Raw genomic sequence first — 19,359 nt, forward strand, 5'->3', positions numbered from 1 at the left:
GCAATTGATTTTAAAAAGTGATTCAAGAACTTTTTTGAAGTGAAATAACGTTCCACTCTCCCCCCCCCCCCTCTCAGAAGATTTCAAGGAAATCTAAAAAGTTATTTCTAGAAAAGTGCAACACTTATTCCTTATGTGTGCAACGAGCGCGACACGCGGATGGCATAAACGTCGTTTCCCCAAACTGGAAAGCAATTCAATTTTTATCCCCTATTTATTTTTTTGTCTGTATTCATCTGGGAATCTTTTGTGCCTTTCTTGCACAATTTTGTACCGGATATGAACTTCGTTGCTTCAGTGGTTGTCTTTTTTCGCAGACGGAATTCTATGTATAGCAGCAGTCCTTTTTTCCTTGTAATAAAGACGAAATTTTAGCTGAATAATATTTCCAGTAAATAAAAAACGTGATAGATACAGCTACAGTAACATGAGGGTGTATCCGAGAATTCCACAATCATTCTTGTAACTAACGCGCAGTATTTTAAGGCTAATTCTGTTATAGATGTTTTCGTTGAAATTTTCGATCAATAAGTATGTGTTTCCGTAGGAAATCCAATGCGGCAAGAAATTTTCCATCAATAAATATGTGTTTCCGTAGGAAATCCAATGCGGCAACGTAGTTTTGGAATCTACAATAAACTGACCACAATACGACATTGTCCTTTTCAATACAACACGCAGAAAAGGCTAAAGGCCTTAATACCGTTATCCATAAGTTGTGTGGTAGAGCAGAGATCAGGATAACAGTCGAGCAAATTATGATGATTGATCGATCCTCAACGGAGCGTAGCCATAGATCGAAAGCAGCTGATTGTTGGTGACCCGCAACACTCCTTTTGTGGGCGCTCGGATCCACTGGGTTTTTTTTTTTTTTGAAAATCCCAATGATTAGGTGGCAGACTTTTCTTCGTCCAGAAGTTCCTGGATTCTGATAAACCCGGATACAGATACACCAAGTTCTGCGCCGTTTTTTTTTACAGCAAAGGTTGATCGCAATGTACGCCGCTTGATCTGCGAACGATGATTGCAGTGCGGTGCGTCTGGAATCACGCAACGCTGTCTGTAACCTTTTTCTTTATTCGATCCTCGTTTTCCAGTATAGACACAGATTTGTTGTAAATAAATAAATATGTAGATGTATTTGAACGCAGTCTTATCACAGTTCAGCCAAATACTTAGTACTCCCTGATTTTGTCCGAATTTGTCCAAAATCGATTGTTTCGACGCTCATTACTGTATTAATAATGAAATTGTGATATTTTTGTTTTCTTCAGAATAGATTCCTCCTTCAAAATAGATCCCCTCTCTGAATTATGATGTCGATAATTTCCACTGACAATTTTTTATGCAACAGACGTCCAAAAAATTCTCATTCATCCTTAAAATAAGCTAAGCATTTTTTAGGCGTTGTTCTTCTTCTTCGAGAACTCAAGAGAAAAAAAAATTGAAAGAAAAATATTTTGTAGAAACCATGCTAATTGCTTTTCTTTTTAGACGAGCGCCCGGCTTATCAATCTTCCTTCAATTTCCTCAAATTTTGTTTAAATATCCGGCCATCATAGAAGCTTCCAGTAGTTCTTAGGAATTCAGATCAATAAACATACGAGAACAACCGATAGCTTGCTAAAAACCTCGAACTGATCAGACTATGACCATGTACATACGTTTATTTCAAATCGAATGTGATTATGCTTCGTCGTTGCCTCGTTCTCGTCTCTGCTTCGCACCCTCCTACATCGACCACTTTATTGGGTCCTGAAAAGAATTGGATCGCTGTCAACATTGACAAGTACTTCTCTGTTTATGGTAATGTGTGCACACGATCGAATTTATTGATTTATGACAGGACCATTACCTGTCCTAACTTAAGTTGACAGCAATGATCGCGTTTCAACAAGTGTGGAGCGCCACTGAGTCACTAATTGTTTTCGCTCCGCACCGAACGGTTACCGCTTTTTTCCGATAACGAGGTCCTCTTTGTTTGTGTCTTCTGCCGATTCTGAGAATTTTCCACTTTTTCAGTGATCGGACCCAGACATTTCGCCGTGACGATGTCATTCACAAGCAATGAGCTCAACTATCTTGTTTGGAGATATCTGCATGAATCTGGTAATTATTTTCTAAATATCGAGTAATATCTAAAAGTAAAAATGGATTAAGAATAAGGGATCTGGCATTTAATCAATATGCATGGGATGCGCCACCGCGTTCACATCAATTCAGAATCATTTGAGGCCTACGAACGCTTATTTACCCTATGCAATGACTTGTCGGGGCTAACCGATGTCCCAAGTGAATGTTTTTGTCCTCGCAGAGAAGTCTGGTACTAATTTTTCGACTCCGGAGAGGTGAGGGGATTGGTTGGCACCAGGGCGGTTCCGAGCCTCAGATCGATCTTGCTGACACCTCTTACCGACTGAGCTATAACCACCTCATATCTACCTACACAATTCTATATACATTAAGTAAGAAGTAATAAATCCTGCTCACTAAAATGTAGTCTATAACGGATTCAGTAATAATTCGCAAGGCCAACACTAAAAAAAGCCAGTGTAGGAATGTTGTTGTCTCATTGGTTGAGCTAAAAACACCGTTTGGGAGAAGGACCATTCTTTTCGTGCTCTTAGGAGCCAATTTAAAAAAAGTAAGGGTGCACGCTTCTTCTTAGGGAATTTCCCAAACCTACGACATCTAAATATCGAAGGAACCGTGATTGACTTCTTCTGGCTGCTTGCCGGATCCACGATGCACTGGGACCCTCCTAATAGTGCGTGCGGGTGACATGACATGCACCACGCGCGTTTCTGGACGACTAGAAACAACAACATAGAATTAAGTTGTGGATCAAGGAATGTCCTCAGAAATGGAAAAACAGAAAGAAAAAGATCCTCACAACTACGTTCTATATAATGAAAACCTATTTTTTTTTTACACATGCATACTCTTTATAATTTAATGATTTCTTAATTACAAATTAATGATTATCTGTCGATGTACTCACTCTTAATGTTTATCCCTTGGACCAGACACTGAGGGGATGAGATCAAAAAAGAACCCTACAGCGGATTTTAAGAAATCTCAAGATCTCAAGAAATGCTTAAAGGCAGCATACCAGTCTGAGGTGGTACGGATTTCAGGTGGAATATCCGTTTACGGGGTCGTAGATTATGGAGACCGGGGTGGTTCCGCCCATCTCTCCCGGAATCACTGCAAGCAGCCGCCCCTGAATGCTGTTTTGTACGATGCCTTCTATTGCAGCGCGCCCCTCTTGCACGCGTAGCGTCCCTTACTGCCAATCGGGACAGTCAGAATTGATTTTCGACGAATCGCAGGGCGGAGGCGGCGCAGGGGGTGGAGCGTTGCAATAGATGGCGTCGTTCAAAACAGCATTCTGGAGGCGGCTGTTTGCAGTGATGCAGGGAGAGATGAGCGGAACTACCCGCCCCATAATCTACGACCCCGTCCGTGTACGGATACTCCACCTGAAATTCGCACCACTTCAGATTCGTGGCATGCTGTGTTTGAGGAACAATTGCTAGTCTGGCGGAGTGAGGTCTGGGGAATAAAGAGGTTGGAGGAGCGTTTTCCAACCCTAAAGCTCAAGTTGGCGGTGAGTAGCCGGAGCGACATGCGAGTGCGCGTTGTAGTGGAGAAGGTGAACGGGGGACGTCTCGTTCGCTGTGACCGCTGAAACTCCCATGAGTAAACTTTAGCAGCGAACGTCTAGTTGTTGAGTAGCAGCTCTACCACAGCATTCCCAGCGAGTTCGATACGGATGTCTCGAGTGTGGCAAGTGGTCGAAAGAGAAGCTTTCCTCGTCGATGCGGTGGAACAAATTGCTGAGGGTAGTTTGGGTGGTGGTCCCCTCGTTGAAGTTGGCGACTGCTTGACCTGCCGTACGGCGTTGCTTCCACTCGTAGACGACTACTCGGAGATGACGTCTATCCATTTGCATCGCAACGGTGGCACAACAGAGATGCGGCATTCTTATATACCTCTAGTTAGGACTTCTAGAACACCCAGGTTTTATCTGAGTCCCAGGAAGAAAAGGCGTATCATAGCTTCTAAACGTCAACTTTTCAGGTAAAAAAACAAGGTCAACAATAAGAGGAAATAAGGATATTTAGAACAATTCTGTCATGCATAACAGAACTCGTATTAAAAATTACTGTCAAGTGGTACTGGGATCCACTTTTCGATTATTTTATGTTTATATTTGCCCGGATAACAGCGACGCGTCTGCCTCAAGTCCGCTCGTAGTCAGCGGCACGGTTTTCAACCATTCGCAGATGACTGTGAATGCGCGTCATTGCGGCGTAAGTACGAATATATATAATTTTACAATAAAAAAAAGTTCTCTGCAGGTTTCGAACACACTGCATTCGTGTTCGGTCACGAGTCGGAATTGAACGGCTCAGCTATTGTGTCGTCAGAAGTTCCTTCCGGATCGCTAGTCAGCATTGTTCAAGTAAGTATTCCTAGTGAACTGTTTTTGTGGCGGTTCTCTTCAGGTGTAGGTCTTCACTGGTTCCAAACCAAGGGAAATCTGTAAGAGTATGAATAATGAGTACCAGGCGTCTGGTAAAGTGTTGAAGCTTCTCACAAATAGTTATCGACAGTTATCCACTTATTTCAGAGAGGTCTTTATTATATTGATGCAGAGGTGAAGGCTTATAATAATGAACTACCTCGTGAAGGTGAAGATGATGCTGAGTGCAAGATGTCCCTCATTGACGGAGGTTTTCTTTTTGCTCATTTTTGATTGGTTCCGCAAACTGTCTGTGTTATTGTAACAGTTTCAGATTAGAGTCATAATTAGGTTTTTGGGGAATGGAGATGTAGCGTAAATATAGCAAAATTGCCAAAGAATACTTTGTAAGGACCTCAGAAAACTATATGACATTTCAGTACTGTTCAACTATTTGTATTAAGCTATGAAATATTCCTGGATTGCATGTCCTAATCACTAAGAAAGCACAATGAAATTTGCGTACTTACGCAAAGATTCCATCTACGCAATTTTCCATTATTTGGGAATTTCGAAATACCAATATGCCAATATCTTGAAACTCTGATGAGAGAGAGGGAAGAGGTTTTGACATTCGAACACCAAAAAGGAGTATTCGTTTCCTCGTAGTTTAACGCAGAGTCCCAGCTCGTTTTTGCATCAGATTTTGGCATATTTTAAATATTCACAAAGAGGTTTCCCCAAAAATACACGTAAAACACTGGAAAAATCTCTGAAAATACGTTTTTCAGGAGATTGTATGTACGAGATTTCCCAGCAACGTCCTCAGTACCAACTTTGTCCTTTCTGTGGCTCACAGATTGAAGAGGGTGAGACAAGTTCTGAAGTGGCTCACCTTTCGGTGAACTTCAGCTTCCTCCACTCTTTCATCTTCTAAAAACAACACTGTTATGATCCGTAACTTCTCTTACTGCGTTCATCTTGCCCTAGGCTTTACTTTCTTACTTTAAAACAAGTGGGACTCTGCCTTCATGTAATGAAAGAGATGGATCCTGGCTTTTTAGAATCTTTCCTCTAACTTATAATTCATTGCGGTTTACGACGATGTTATAAACTTATTTTGAAAATTGAGAAAACCATCTTTCTAAACTCATTAGTATAGGAAAAAAAGATGCATCTGGTCCACTTTGAGTCCCTTCGATTCCTTTTGATCCTTTTACTAGTGGTGTTTAAGAACATCTGTTGTTTCGTTTTGCTGAAGGACAGTTAACAGTTCCTTTTTTCATTTAGCTGCTTACCTAAATCACATCGTTCGTGATCCTTCGGAATCGCCAGTTGTGCAGCCCCCATCGCCTTCGGATGCTGGACATTCGGATGTTGCTGCTTCCATGTCCCCGGTCGGTCAATCATTGTAAAGTGCTTATGACTCAGAATCATTTGAAGCAGTTTTCTTCATCGGTTTGATCATTAAAAGATTTCCTTCGATTAGATCATACGATTTCGGTACATATCTCTGCGCAAGTGAGCGTGATGCTTTCCGCAACTTACGCGCTTCCTCCACTTAACATTTACTTCTTCTGCGCCTTGTCTTGAATCAAAGGCAGCTATCACAAAACTGAAGATGTTGGGGTCTCTGAGAATAAACATAGAGTTTAAGGTGCAGATTGCGAATATAGGGGCGGGTGTAGCGCAGTCGGTTAGAAGTCCGCTGTAGCCACATGGCCGATGGTTGGAAACCGCCATAGTGTCTCCCAAACCTTTCACCCCTCCGGGGTTGATAAATTGATACCAGACTCATCTGGAAGGACACTGTCGTGATCACTGGCTGGCTCACAAGTCATTTTATAGGCAAACCCGCGTTCCAAAACCCTAACTGGTACGAATTACAGTAGAGCGCGTTGCTTCCCGAGTGGACTGATAAGCCAGTGACTTTTACTTTTTATTGCGAATATAAACAATATGGCTTTCCTCTTAATCGTCCTGAAGAACGGCGTTGGTTCTTACGAGGTTCGTGAATACACACCGCATCGCGAGCAACCAATCAAAAATCAATGGGATCTCCTCAACAGCCTATTCAAATAAAACGAGTGAATAGGCTACTGAGGAAACAGTAGCATGTACAAGGGTGGCGCGTTTTAATGCACCTCGTGGGAACTAAAGCGGTTCCCACCGCCTTTTTCAGGAAATGGAAAAGGGAATTGAGGGGAGCCACGCACCCTTGACTGTGCTACCTGGCCACAGAGACACCAACATCGCCACTTTCGAGATATTTCGAGATTTCGAGACGCTGCCTTTACTCTGATTCTCGCTGGGGCAAAAATAAGTACTGACGTCTTTATCTTTTGCCTTGAAAATATACACAAACTACATCCTCTTTTTCATTTATTTCCAGTGCAACTGAAAATAAATGAAGAATTTTGTTCTAATAAATTACTTTCCTTCGGATCAAGCCAAATCGGCCCTTTTTCAGGTAGCTGCAAATACAGACAATTCGTTGGTTCCACAAAGCGGTGAGAATGTGACCGGAGTTGATGGCTTGTGAGTATGTCCTAAACGCTCTAGAGAACCTTCTAATTTGAGCAAAGCAAATAGTAGGGCACCGTCGTACGGTAGTGAAATGACCGCAGAGGTATTCCGCGACTACATTATTAGCAGAATGGCACGAAGCGGACCATTAGAAGCTCTTCCAAGCTTCAATCCACCTGTGTTTTCGGTTCCACAATATAATTCTGAGCAGAGAAAAAATGGGTGAATTAGAAATTTAATATGTATTGAAGGCGGCAAAAAATTGATTTAAAACAAGCTATTTTTACAGTGAGAGACCATATCAGTATGTCGACAACACTGCCGTTCTGCAGTACCCTCAACAGGGGCAGCAGGTTGGGTAACGCTTTCGTAATCATTTAGAATTAATTGCATTCTTTTTTCTTTGAAGCCAAGAAACTGGTGAATTCGAGTCGAGAAGTTATCGCTGAAGTTTCCCCACAACGTGTAGCCATGTGCTAAGCCATCTTATATTACAAATCTAGCTTTCTGTAGCGTATAATTGTCCGATATTTTTCTTTGCACAAAATCCTTCCTCTGCTCCTTTATGAAACATGTCAAAACAGTCATTATTTTTCTTCAGACAACAAATGTAAGATTTATTGATAAGTTTATCTAATGTTGTTAAGTGAGTGTCATGAGTAAACAGAAATGTAATCCTACAATTGTTGTTCCACTGTAATCATCTGTTGTTCCTTTGGTCGAAAGAAAATCAGTTTGTCTGCACGCTAATCAAAAACATGCATTGACCGATAAGACAAATGCAGATAAACACGTTTAATCGGCTGATACATCAGATTAGAGAGATTTTATAAATTTTTTTGATGAATATGAATGTCAAGCTTCAGAGAAGTGTGTTGTTTTTTATTTCACCACTGATCATGGCCATCCCTCCTTATCTCCTGTTTGTATATCTCACCTGTGCACTAGCATCTAAACGAACGTGATACTAAGCAGTTAATTCAGACAGTCGAGGAAGCAACATATTCATTGGTATGTAATTTTTTAACGGAATAATAACCTTGAACGAAAATAAGATATCAGAAATTGAGGCTAAATTTCAACGGAGACCAATGGAGATCGACTATCTCTATCACAATGATGCCAAATAAGAAACAAATGATGAAGATCAAAAGAGACAATATAACACAGCCATTAAATCTTGCCAACAGAAGAAAGAAATTCTGAAGATTCTTCACATTCAAACTTCACATAGAGTTATGGTTGACGCAGCCGTTCACGTCAACCATAGCTCTATGTGAAGTTTTTAGGTCAGATAAATTTTAGGCACTTATAGCTGGATGCGAAATAGTTACAGCCAAGTGTCTATGACTAAGGCAGAGGGAGAAGAGAGAAAGTGTTAAAAAAAAGAAGAGCGAGCGATGCGACAGCCGTCACCGAATATGTTCAATCAGGAGAAGAAATGCATTCGGATGGTTCAACACATCCGGTGCTGACCACATGTGTTTGCGAGGAAGAATCATTCCTAGCCAACTCTATTTTCGCTCCCAATATCAACCAAACGGATAAAATATCATGAATAGACACTTGCAAGGTGATAAAAGACAGTACTATTTATATCATTACTATTCTCTTAGTACCACGTATCAAAATCTTCCGAGTGGACTGTTGCAGTAAATTGCAACAAGTGAAAACATTGAAGATATAGAGAAAGAAACTTGTGTCCCAGTGTGATGCTCGTTTACCGGCAGTACTTATGCACCCCATTGAACTATTTCCGGGATGGACCTTGGATTTTCTCTGGAATAATTGTGAGAAGATTACAAAACTAGGAAGCTTCTAGAATATTTTCCAACTGGTACTTTTCAAATGCTGTCGCCACGTATGCGCCATGTGTTTGGGCTGTGGCATTCAGCTGAACAATCTCCTCCCGAATAATTTTTGCTGCTTCATGCAGTACATGATCCATTCCGATAGCTAAAGCATACTTACGGAATCGGTTTACCTCCTGGAATAATGTTGGATTCAATTAGGAAACTCTTCAGTTCAACAGTACAATTACCTGATAGAATAAATGCGGCCTGTCAGGTAGCTTCCTTAACAATCTGAACATTTTTTGGAAGTCCATGTTGAACCCATGTTCGGTAACCCATGATTGAACTGAAACGAGAACAGCGAAACCTAACTAACCACTTGTGCTCATTGAGACTAACCAACGGGGTTATAACTGGGGGCTGTGCCTTGTAATGTAGTGAAATGTAAAGGTCCTGCTTGCTCGTCTGGACCAGATTCTAGAGTTGAAAAATTCGGAATAAAATCCGGCAGGTCTTCTGGGAGCTGGAATGTTAGGAAAATCTGGATTTCTGACTGGGCTTCGACTGAGAATTTCCAAATTTCAGAGAAAATAGCAATCAATCGAGCGGAGACACTGGCGCTGACCTTATTCAATATTAAGCAGAAGTTATCTCCTACTTTCTCAGAAGTGATGCATCCGTAGTCCCCTTCATTGATGAGCACCAAGGCCACGCTCTCCTTAAACTTTTTATTTATATCTATTTACTTGAATGGAAAGAGCCCTTATTCTGAGCCCATCGCAAATTAATGGGGAACTTGTTATGATATCTTACCGCTTCAATCAGTGCAGGACCTAATATCCCAAGAAGATCCTCGCTATCTTGTTCGTCGGTGCAAACAAAATCCAATGAATCCTCATTTTCTGGAGGACGGTTCTCAGCACTCATTTTGCCTGAGATTTTTTTTTTGTAAAATAAAACTGAATACCAAACAAACTCGCAACTTCTTACGCTGTGAATGAGGATATGGCGTGATGAACTGCACTCCATCAACAGGGATATTCACCATATTAGCTGATCGAACAAATCCAATTACTTCTATGCTCTCGGGGAGATGTTTTTCGGTGGATGGGTGAAGCTGCAAAAATTCTATCAAGATAATTTTCATTAACTGTGAGAGTTAAGGTATGCAAGATACGAACTTTAGATCTCCATATACAGAACGATTTCATAAATCCCACCATGGTTTGGGGTGGGGATGGTCGGATCAAAATGACTTGAAGCTGAGTGGAAATGCGTAAGCGGCTGCGCTCGCAGTGGCGAAGTGCGAAGAATGCTAGCAAAGGCCCCTACCCTACCATTACATCTACGCTCCACCGCACCACTTCGAGCGCAGCCGCTTACGCAATTGCACCATCCTTTACATCGTTTTGACCCTACTATACCGTCACTATAATGTAAACCGAAGTAGAAGTAAAAATCCGGAACGTCCGAAATTTTTAAGATGGATCTGCCTTTCAGGATCAAAAGATTACCTCTACTCTCAATGTAATGTCATAGGATGTAATAGTCACCTTTATCGACGCTGAAAGATTTCCAATGTATAAAGTGGTGAAATCTGGCTCCAACAGGCTATTCATCAATTCCGCAACCAAAGCGTTCACACCACTGTATTCAGAATATCGTAAAACCCAGTTTTTTGGGTTGCCCTCAGACTGCTAAACTTGTGCAAATTCCAAATACACAACAGAACAGGGAAAATTCCAACAAATCCCTACAGTTTCACTATTGCAAGTTGCTGAAAGCTCGTTTAGTTCAGCCATTTGATCCGAATCAGTTGGTCCAATATCCACGACGATGGAGAACATCAAACCACGCGGATAAGATGTAATATCAGCCTGAGTGCTTGTTTGAAGCGTTGAAAGCTGCTTTTCGAAAAAATATTGGAGTACCTTGAAAACCGAACCATCAGTAAGTAGTACCACTGCATCATCACGGTTCATATTTGGACGAATTTCGTCAAATAGGTGTCCAAGATGGAGATTCCCCTTATTTTTTCTGCAATGCTGATTATGACTCCTAAACACTAACCTAACAAACCAAAAGTATTTTAAAACGTACGAAATAGCATCTTCCAGAGAAGACATAATTTGATCGCTCGAAATCTTCGACCGGACACAACTAGTATTGCCCCAGTACTGCAAAGTATCAATTTTTGACGATTACAATTAAAGTTTGAAAGAACAAAAACTAAAATCTCGGAACTCACAACTTCAATTTCAAGGTCTGGTTGCCGGCTTGCCATCTCATCAAGAAATTCCTTGACAATTGAAACATAGATAGAATTTCTTTTCTCCTTTTCGTCTGTGTTCTCCGGCTTAGACAAGATGTTCAGGTGTCCGTCCACAATCAAATAGATCGTCATCCTACATTGGGATTCATTTTTATGTTTAACTGACATTAGAGGTAACTTTACTGACAATGTTATAGCAGAGAAGTACTGTTCAAAATCACATGTGATGCCGACTTCGCAAAATGTAGTTTTATGCTTTTCATGAATTTGATGTAGGTGAGATAAAATAAGACAGAGTACGAATAATAATAAGAGACAATAAAAATGTGAAGACGGCGGCCAGGTAAGTTCTCGCACAGAAACAATGCTTGTTTTAAGGTTAAACACGGCATTATATTTTAAAAAAATGTTCTGCATTTTCTTCTGCCGTTGATTTCACATTATGCTTGATTAAGATTTCAATAAAAACAAACTCCACGGACAGTTTATTTTGTGAAATGACTGTGAATCAAACGAAAACACATTTGCAAAGACGAGATCGTACTTTTTGTACAAACCCACGAGCCACACAAGGAAAATAAAAACAACTTGAGTATGGCGATTCCGAATCATACGGCCACCTAGTATATGATACTGCACAAACCAATTCCGTTCCCAGCTGTTGTTCAGCAGTCAAACAGTTGGCAAAATACGGTACACACGCCGAGCCGCAATGCGGACCGTAATTCAGAAGGCCTTATTCTGAAGTAAAGAACTTCTGTAAACACTTGTTTTGTTGTTTGTTATATTATATGTATATGCTTATTATATTTATATTGTGTTGAAAGTATAGGGCTGCCCGTTGAGTCTGCAGAAGCGGTGGCGGCACTTGGTGATCATCGATCGATCAAGCGAGTTCAGCGGTTTGCGGGCAGTTTAACCCGTAATATTTAACAGCTAATAGAGCTAACACGGTACCAAAGACTGTTTATCGTAGACTCGGATTTTGATTGAACTAACATGTTTGGACGTGGGTCAACGTGCCCCTTTATGAACCTAACCATCGAGAATGTTCTTAAATTCTCGAACGGCGCCAAGAAATGGAAATATTGAGAAGTACGCACATCGCTCCAAATTCGGAGAAATCAAGAGCACTAACCTCCTTATGCAATACAGATACCTCATTTCTTACATGAAATTATTTTCTACTAGAATTACTGAAAAGAATCGTTCAAATACAATGAAATTTTGCACAAAAATCGCAATACTCCAAGCATAAGATTACGGAAGAGAACTGGTACTGTTAGTACTTAACCAATAAGAACTAGTACAGTTGCCCTGTAGCTGAAAGGAGACAACGAGTATTAACGATGAATACGAGTCAATCTACCATTAAAAAATTGACATCAAGCCATTTATTGACTCTTATTTAACAAACAATTAAGGAATAACATATCACAGTTATACCCGTATCACCACTGAAAATCTACTGCACTTGAAAGCAATCTAGTTGACATAGGCACAGTTACAATCACACACTGATACAATGAACGCTCTACCTCAAAAGGGCCCTTATACAAGTACATAATAATGCAGGATTCTCAATAAATTAATGTAACATTAATTATATGCTTCTATTGATAATAACAAAAACAAGAACGTTATTGATTCGAGAATTACTCTTGACATTTCCAAAAAGACTAATGTCCAAAAAAGAGTTCGATATAGATGAAGATTGAGAACGTGAATATGACATGATTTAACTTAGAGAAGAGAGCATAGCTCATTTGTTAGCCAACTTCACGTTATATACCGTCGAAAGAAATATGTTACGTACAAACGGAATGAAATAAGAGAGGTAGCTCTGCTTCTGTGATGTGTGTGAAGCTTCTGTGATGAACAGTGTCCATCAGTTAACTCTTTAATTAGGCAAAAAGCGAGCAAGCATGCATCTCCTTTTCGTTGATTGGAAAGGAGATTATATGAATGATCTGATTCAGTGACGGTGGAATGTGAAATCGGAAGAAATCGCGATAATTCAGTTAACAATGGAAACGACTGAACTGCCACTTATTATTTAGAACGCTATGGTCCATGATACAAAAACACGGACAAATATATAGGAAACATGATCCTAGACAACCGTCCCTAAGGTGAAGAACAGTTCAAAAGAAAAACAAAAGTAGATAACCTAAAACGAGGGTTTCCATGGTCACTCATGTTACGCATAACTAACCGAACGAAAGGAGGAAAGACTCGACGAATCACTTGTATTGAGCATCATATAACTCCACATAGATTTATTCCGCCTTAGGCTGCTGGACAAATCCTCCTTGAGGGTCACAAATGCGAACAATGCGACTAATGCCAACATCGCAAACATGAGCAACCATAAGGAAAATGATGATGGTAACGATGTGTCGTGCGGATGCCTACAGAAAATAAAAGGAAACATTCATTGTAATGAAACGTAAAGAGATCGCTTACTTGTTAACGACCAGGTTAGTGGCACTGTTTCTGAGAGGGAAATATCGCATATGGTAGATCATTGCTCCTAGCGCCCACTGAACTTCCTGTCCTGCTATTGTAAATGCAGTCTGGAAAAGATAAGTTTGTTTCTTTTTTCTTTACATTGCCATCATGCGGTTCAAACCTAATATTGGCTAGGATTCCCAAGCGTGTCAGTTCATCGAATATTTCCAATTTTCACAACTCCTTATTTGAATTAGGAAGAGGGAAGGAGTTTAGGCATGCTCATGTTAAAGTATGTCATTTCACTGTTACTAATTTCATCCACCCTATCTATCCTTGTCTCAAGATTTCCGCACTTTTGGCGCTCTCCAATTCCGGACATTTCTTGGGTTGTGGTCAACAACTATGGTGCAAACAAAACTTCACGAATGGTCTGTTCAACAGAATGCACTTCGCGCAGATCTTGTCCAACGAGTCAAAGATAGTGATCTCGCCAAAAATCCGGATTCTATGACAGGATCGATACAAATCTCTGAACAGTCTCGAAGATTTTGAAAATAGACTGCCATTTCGTTTGAAGAAAAATACATGTCAAAAAACACTCTGACGCTCTAGTGAACACTAGTAAGGATCTTGAATTTAAACAACTGAAATGATAGGCAGAAAACAAGGATAAATACTAGTTCATGATAGACACCTGAAAATTATTGTGTTCCCGATCTACTTCGAACCCATCGTGAAGAATTGCCGTTATCCACGCAGATTTGAAGCACTGACTCTTCAACCGGTCCTCGTTGGATTTTGGATAAAGTTTCCGTCGCGCTGCAGTCTCAAACACAAAGTTTGTTTCTTCCAAAGTTATTTTTAATCAGCACACTTATTATGTGAGAAATTACATAAAAACCTGAATCTGCGACCATCGCTGCGAGCAGTACTGCTTCGACTTTTCGGCGATCACTGAGTGACTGTACTGGCCCCCAAGTGATAGTACTTCGTCTAGAGAATACCAGTACTCAGAAAACCCATATATCCTCATTTTCGACAGGGAGACCTATTACAAAGGAGAAGAATTTTTTTAGGAAGAAAAAGATTTGCTCGGCTGCGTACCAGTGGAGCCGCCACGGATCCAAAGAAGCATTTGGGCTCGCAGATATGCTTTGGATGGACTGAAGGTTTGTGAAGTAACTCAGCCAATTGTTTTACACATCCGTCCCAGTCTCCTATACCCTACAAATAATCACAATAGTAAACGACGAAAAAGAACGACAGGAACGACTAGTTGTCGACGTATATAATAGGATAATCATGCTAGACGTGTACGAAATCTGCGATAATTGAAAAGCAGTTGAGTATTATGGTAAAGTAACCTTACAAATAATACGAATTAAACTTCCAAACCATAGTAGAGCTACGAAAAGCAGCGACGATTACTTCAAGCAATCTTTAGCAGAAAGTTTATAGCGAAGAGAGTTGAGGGCTATGATTACTTCTTGCCTCGTTATATACACAATTTCCATAAGAGAACAGTTGATGAATAAATGATATGAATTTTAAAAAGTGAAAAACATAGATGAAAGCGAATCAAAAATAATGTTAAGCAAATACCTTTCTAACAAACATAGTCCCGTCGCTTCTATTGATGACTTTTTGAAGGTTCACCGGCATACATTCATCCCGAACGTATGATTCTTTGGTGTGTAGCAATCGATCGCTCAGCTCTTGTTCGTACCTTCGTAAACCTTAACCACAACTATGCAGGAAGTACGCCACAACAGGCGCTGAGTTAACAAATACTGGAAACATCAAAAGATAAGATGACGTGAAACAAACCTTCGTTCACACCATATCCTAGAAATGTAGTAACAAAGAGCTTGTATTTGTAACTATCATCATCATCACGACAACCTAGATTGACCTAAACACATTTGATGAAATGTAGTCGGGTAAAAATGGCCTGAAGCCTGATGCAGTTGCGTAAGCAGCTGTCCTCGAAGAGACTGCGGAACTAGAGGTTATAATAGAGGTAGAACTATCGCTAGTTCCACGAGGAGATGAGTGGAATTAGCAAGGGACCCACCTCGATCATAACTGATAACCATTTCCAGCGCAGTCGCTTACGCAACTGCACCTGGCATCAGGTCGTCCTGACCCGAATATGGAGTGTAAATGTATGTGGGATGATTCTATCACTGTTAAAACAAAAACACCATAAACAAAAAACGAACGTGTTCTACATTCTCGCTCCTGAACTCGTCTTTAGGGTCCATTTCAAATGCGATTTGCATACTAGCTCCACCCATGTCAATCATACCCACTGTTTCAGGACGCGAAGAAATAGAAGCATTCACGGCTTTGAACTTATCTTAAGAGGACAATACAATTGAAGGTTGAATATCTTTAAGATAAAAAAGTAGCACAAATGCGGGAAAAAGTTGAAATAAGAGGAAACTGCACAACCTAAAATATAGTTGACCGCTACCCAACTGTATATTCCTTCCCATTTGCCTTCAATCACTCGTATGTGCTCTTTCATTACCTGAAAAGCAGAAAATAATAAAACGAATGATGCTTTCTGTACAAAGCAAGAACTGCAATCAAACGACAATAAAGAAGGATAATGGGTAAAATGAAATCCTCAAATCCTCAATACAAGAAAAGAAAACATAGGTCCCTCATATCACGACTATCTTGAGAGAATAAACTAGTTAATCCCTGTCATTTTCTAGTGTTTTTAAGCGTACCGGAAAATGACAATTGCAATCAAACCCTAGCAGAAAACAGTCTAGTGGGTCCTTATGACACCCATGAAAGGCTGTCTTCACACAAGTTGGAAAAAAATACTAGCAATGGATGATTTCCCCAATTTTCATTTCTTCAAGAAAAGTGGCTAGTCTGCTAAATACCATAATCACACGCATTGCCGTATCCTACGAAGTTCTCACAATATTGCGAACACACAAAGCAATATAGCAATACACCCGTAGTAGCCAATCCCAAACTTGGGTGGACTACCAAGAAAACTAAGAAGTTCTTAGTTTCTTAGTAAGAACTAGTTAATCCCTGTCCCAATCGCTGCCAAGTATTAATGACTTCATCCACAGATCTCAGTTTTTGCATACATCAATTTGTGTAAATAAAAACAAAAAACAATTTGAGCCTTCCACGCCTACCTGCATTGAAGTCATTTGAGGAAGCTTAGTGTGAAGATCGTTAAGAATAGCATTTTGTTCCCTAGAACATCAAGAATTACGAGAAAAAGGCAGGCAGTGTGATGAAGAAATAATTTGCACACTAGAATGAGAGGGGAGATATACTCACTTCTCGGGAACAAGCCGCATTCCAGCTGTTGCCAGCAGGAACAATGGTGTAAATGGTAACTTATCGTGTGGTATAAACTGTGATGCGTAGTCCAACAGTGGTTTAACGTATTCTGAAATACAACATTTAGACGATATTTTTTGAATAAAAACGTTAATAAGTAGTCCATTCACCAGCTGCTTTGTGAGGGCGATCTTGAAATGAGCTCAGTCCCGGATAGACCTTTTTAACAACAGGATTATTTAGGTGATCGAGAGCAGGAGTTATATTGATAAGCTCCTTATCTATAAGCAATCAACATACAAAAAGAAATTAAAATTCAGACAGTCTGTGGACCACGAGATAGGACAAATCGGCAAGTTTCACAGGAAAGTTTGGTACACTTCGAAGAAAAAAAAGAAGAAATCCAGAAATACAAAGCAAGTAGCAAATAAAAAAACTGCACTTTGCTTGACAAAAATGAAAGGAACTAATAGAAGTAGAAGTGAAATTATTGTAGAAGAAAAAATACAGAAAATTGAGAGTGATCATTCAAAAATAATGTTGCACAAAACCCTAAAGAGGACTGTACCTGATCGACTAGTCCAAGTGTAGAGGAAAAGTCTCGTGCCGGTGGAACCTGCATCCATAATAACACCATAGGATTTTTCATTCTTTTCATCTGAATAATATAATAAGATAAAGCAATATCAAAACATTTGATTGGCTATGATCAATCCAAAAAGGTTAGGTGCATGGAAACGAGATAACTTCTTCTTCTAGAACAGGAAGTGCTAGGTTCGATGTCTTCATGTAATCGTTGTCAATCTAACAGCAAATAACAGTCAAGGAACAAAAGAAATTCCTGTCATCTGGGCGTGAATGCAGACAGTGAACAGCGAGTGTTGGGTCAAATAACGAAAGATATATGGCGAGATATAAACAAACTATCTCTACTTTTCCCTAAATGTCAAACAAAGTGTACCTTCTGTATGCCCGTTTCCTTGCAGATAGTTGCTAATCGTACTGCCATGGTCGGAGTGATTTAAAATCAAAAATAGCGGGATACAGACGATGGCAATAAGCACAAAGCAAAGTACACGTGAAGTCATGCGAACCATCAAATACTACCTCGTATTACCGGTCGTCTAGGTCATACCCAGAACACGAAGAACGCGCCTGAAAAGAATGTCATCATAAGCTGATACATTCGTTCAGTAGTTGAAATAAAGTGTAATAATAACAATCCTTTTCGGAGTACACACGAAACAATAACAATCAATAACAAAAAAAAACATATAGTTCTCCAAAATAAGAACAGAACATATAGAAGACAAAAATCAGATGGAGGTGTGAAAGTCGCTGGATTACCAATGACAGGGTTTCGAACAAGCAGTTACATCACCTACACATTAATTAGAATACAAAACATGTCCATAATGAGCTTCAGATGGTGGTGCATACATAAAAATGTGAAATAATGTTTTTTTTTTCATGACATTCATGGTGGCTTTCAAAACGGACTTAGAATATTCATGGAAAAGTTCCTGGCAAGGAATTGCGATCCAAATACGTGGGAATGGCTTACACACTATAAGTCACACTGAAGATAGACTTTAAAAAAAGAGTTAGTTTTTTTCGTCAAAAAAGGTCCACTCACTGTTCACTCTAGACGAAGGTTTTGGTGTTTCGAACTGTGTACTATAAAATTAGATGCTTACAATGATGATATTTCAATTTTTGCACTTATCTTTAGGTATTAACATACCTGATTTTCCCCTAATAGCTATTACTCACATTTTTTTCTGTATTTTGTGTGAAACACAGAAATAGGTAACTACGAGGCATGTTTTATGTTCTCATGGGCTGTAGCCTTTTATGAAAGCTCAGATGGCAAAAAGTTGCGGGCAAATCAATGGTTATTGGCAGCACAGGCATCATCACATACGTGGCGATGACGTAAAGAGAGTATTCTGTCATCCAAAGATTGCTTCTCATTGATTTACTACCAAAAATCGGAAAAGGTAGTAAATACGGCAAAATGCGGAGCATCACTGTGTAACCGCGTACGACAACAACATCAACTGACCTATGTGATAGGTGATTCACAAAGACACACATGTAGTTACTCAGCTCAAAAGCATCACCCCACGAATCTGGCGTGGTATGGATTTTCGTTGGAGTATACCTATAGATCGTAGATTGTGAATATAGGGGTGGTTCTGCCTATCTCTCCCTGCATCACTGTAAACAGACGGCTTCCGAATGCGACTCCTTACGAGGTCCTTCATTGCAACGCGCCACGTTTGCGCCGACTCCCCGCCTGCGATTCGTCCAATGAAATGAACTGCCTATCGGGGCGTCCGAATGGATTTTCGACGAATCCCAGGCGGGGGCGGAGCAATGCAATGAAGGACCTCGTAAAGAACCGCATTGCGAACTCGTCTGTTTACAGTGGTGCAGGAAGAGATGAGCGAAACCACGCCTATATTCATTATCTACGACCCGATATAGGTATACTCGAACGAAATTCATACCAAGCCAGATTGGTG

General features: G+C 40.2%; 2 protein-coding genes across 5 annotated transcripts; one reads left to right on the plus strand and one right to left on the minus strand.

Annotated features, from left to right (window-relative positions):
- Positions 1–1,688: 1,688 nt before the first annotated feature.
- RB195_005111 (uncharacterized protein) lies at positions 1,689–7,418 on the plus strand (the record flags this gene model as incomplete). 2 transcript variants are annotated; one of them, XM_064177408.1, is made up of 10 exons in its annotated part: positions 1,689–1,806; positions 2,023–2,109; positions 4,365–4,468; positions 4,637–4,739; positions 5,260–5,337; positions 5,759–5,865; positions 6,939–7,006; positions 7,064–7,216; positions 7,284–7,347; positions 7,404–7,418. In XM_064177408.1, the coding sequence occupies 10 exons, from the start codon at positions 1,689–1,691 to the stop codon at positions 7,416–7,418; spliced, it is 897 nt and encodes a 298-aa protein (XP_064034533.1). The 2 variants fall into 2 exon arrangements, with proteins under 2 accessions (XP_064034533.1, XP_064034534.1); XM_064177409.1 differs by lacking the exon at positions 5,260–5,337.
- Positions 7,419–8,727: 1,309 nt separating this feature from the next.
- RB195_005112 (uncharacterized protein) lies at positions 8,728–17,919 on the minus strand (the record flags this gene model as incomplete). 3 transcript variants are annotated; one of them, XM_064177412.1, is made up of 27 exons in its annotated part: positions 8,728–8,773; positions 8,836–8,981; positions 9,036–9,133; positions 9,187–9,310; positions 9,413–9,505; positions 9,601–9,719; positions 9,778–9,904; positions 10,341–10,484; positions 10,545–10,664; positions 10,719–10,824; positions 10,888–10,964; positions 11,036–11,192; positions 11,703–11,717; positions 13,411–13,470; positions 13,526–13,635; positions 14,208–14,339; positions 14,415–14,561; positions 14,618–14,737; positions 15,116–15,249; positions 15,341–15,425; positions 15,736–15,872; positions 15,968–16,046; positions 16,681–16,741; positions 16,829–16,940; positions 17,002–17,112; positions 17,400–17,489; positions 17,793–17,919. In XM_064177412.1, the coding sequence occupies 27 exons, from the start codon at positions 17,917–17,919 to the stop codon at positions 8,728–8,730; spliced, it is 2,877 nt and encodes a 958-aa protein (XP_064034535.1). The 3 variants fall into 3 exon arrangements, with proteins under 3 accessions (XP_064034535.1, XP_064034536.1, XP_064034537.1); XM_064177411.1 differs by lacking the exons at positions 8,728–8,773; positions 8,836–8,981; positions 9,036–9,133; ... (8 more) ...; positions 11,036–11,192; positions 11,703–11,717 and having other exon boundaries at positions 13,260–13,470; XM_064177410.1 differs by lacking the exons at positions 11,703–11,717; positions 13,411–13,470; positions 13,526–13,635; ... (10 more) ...; positions 17,400–17,489; positions 17,793–17,919 and having other exon boundaries at positions 11,036–11,227.
- Between the last annotated feature and the right edge of the window lie 1,440 nt (positions 17,920–19,359).

Source organism: Necator americanus, chromosome I (genome assembly GCF_031761385.1).
Source record: "Necator americanus strain Aroian chromosome I, whole genome shotgun sequence".
Classification (NCBI taxonomy): Eukaryota; Metazoa; Nematoda; class Chromadorea; order Rhabditida; family Ancylostomatidae; genus Necator; species Necator americanus.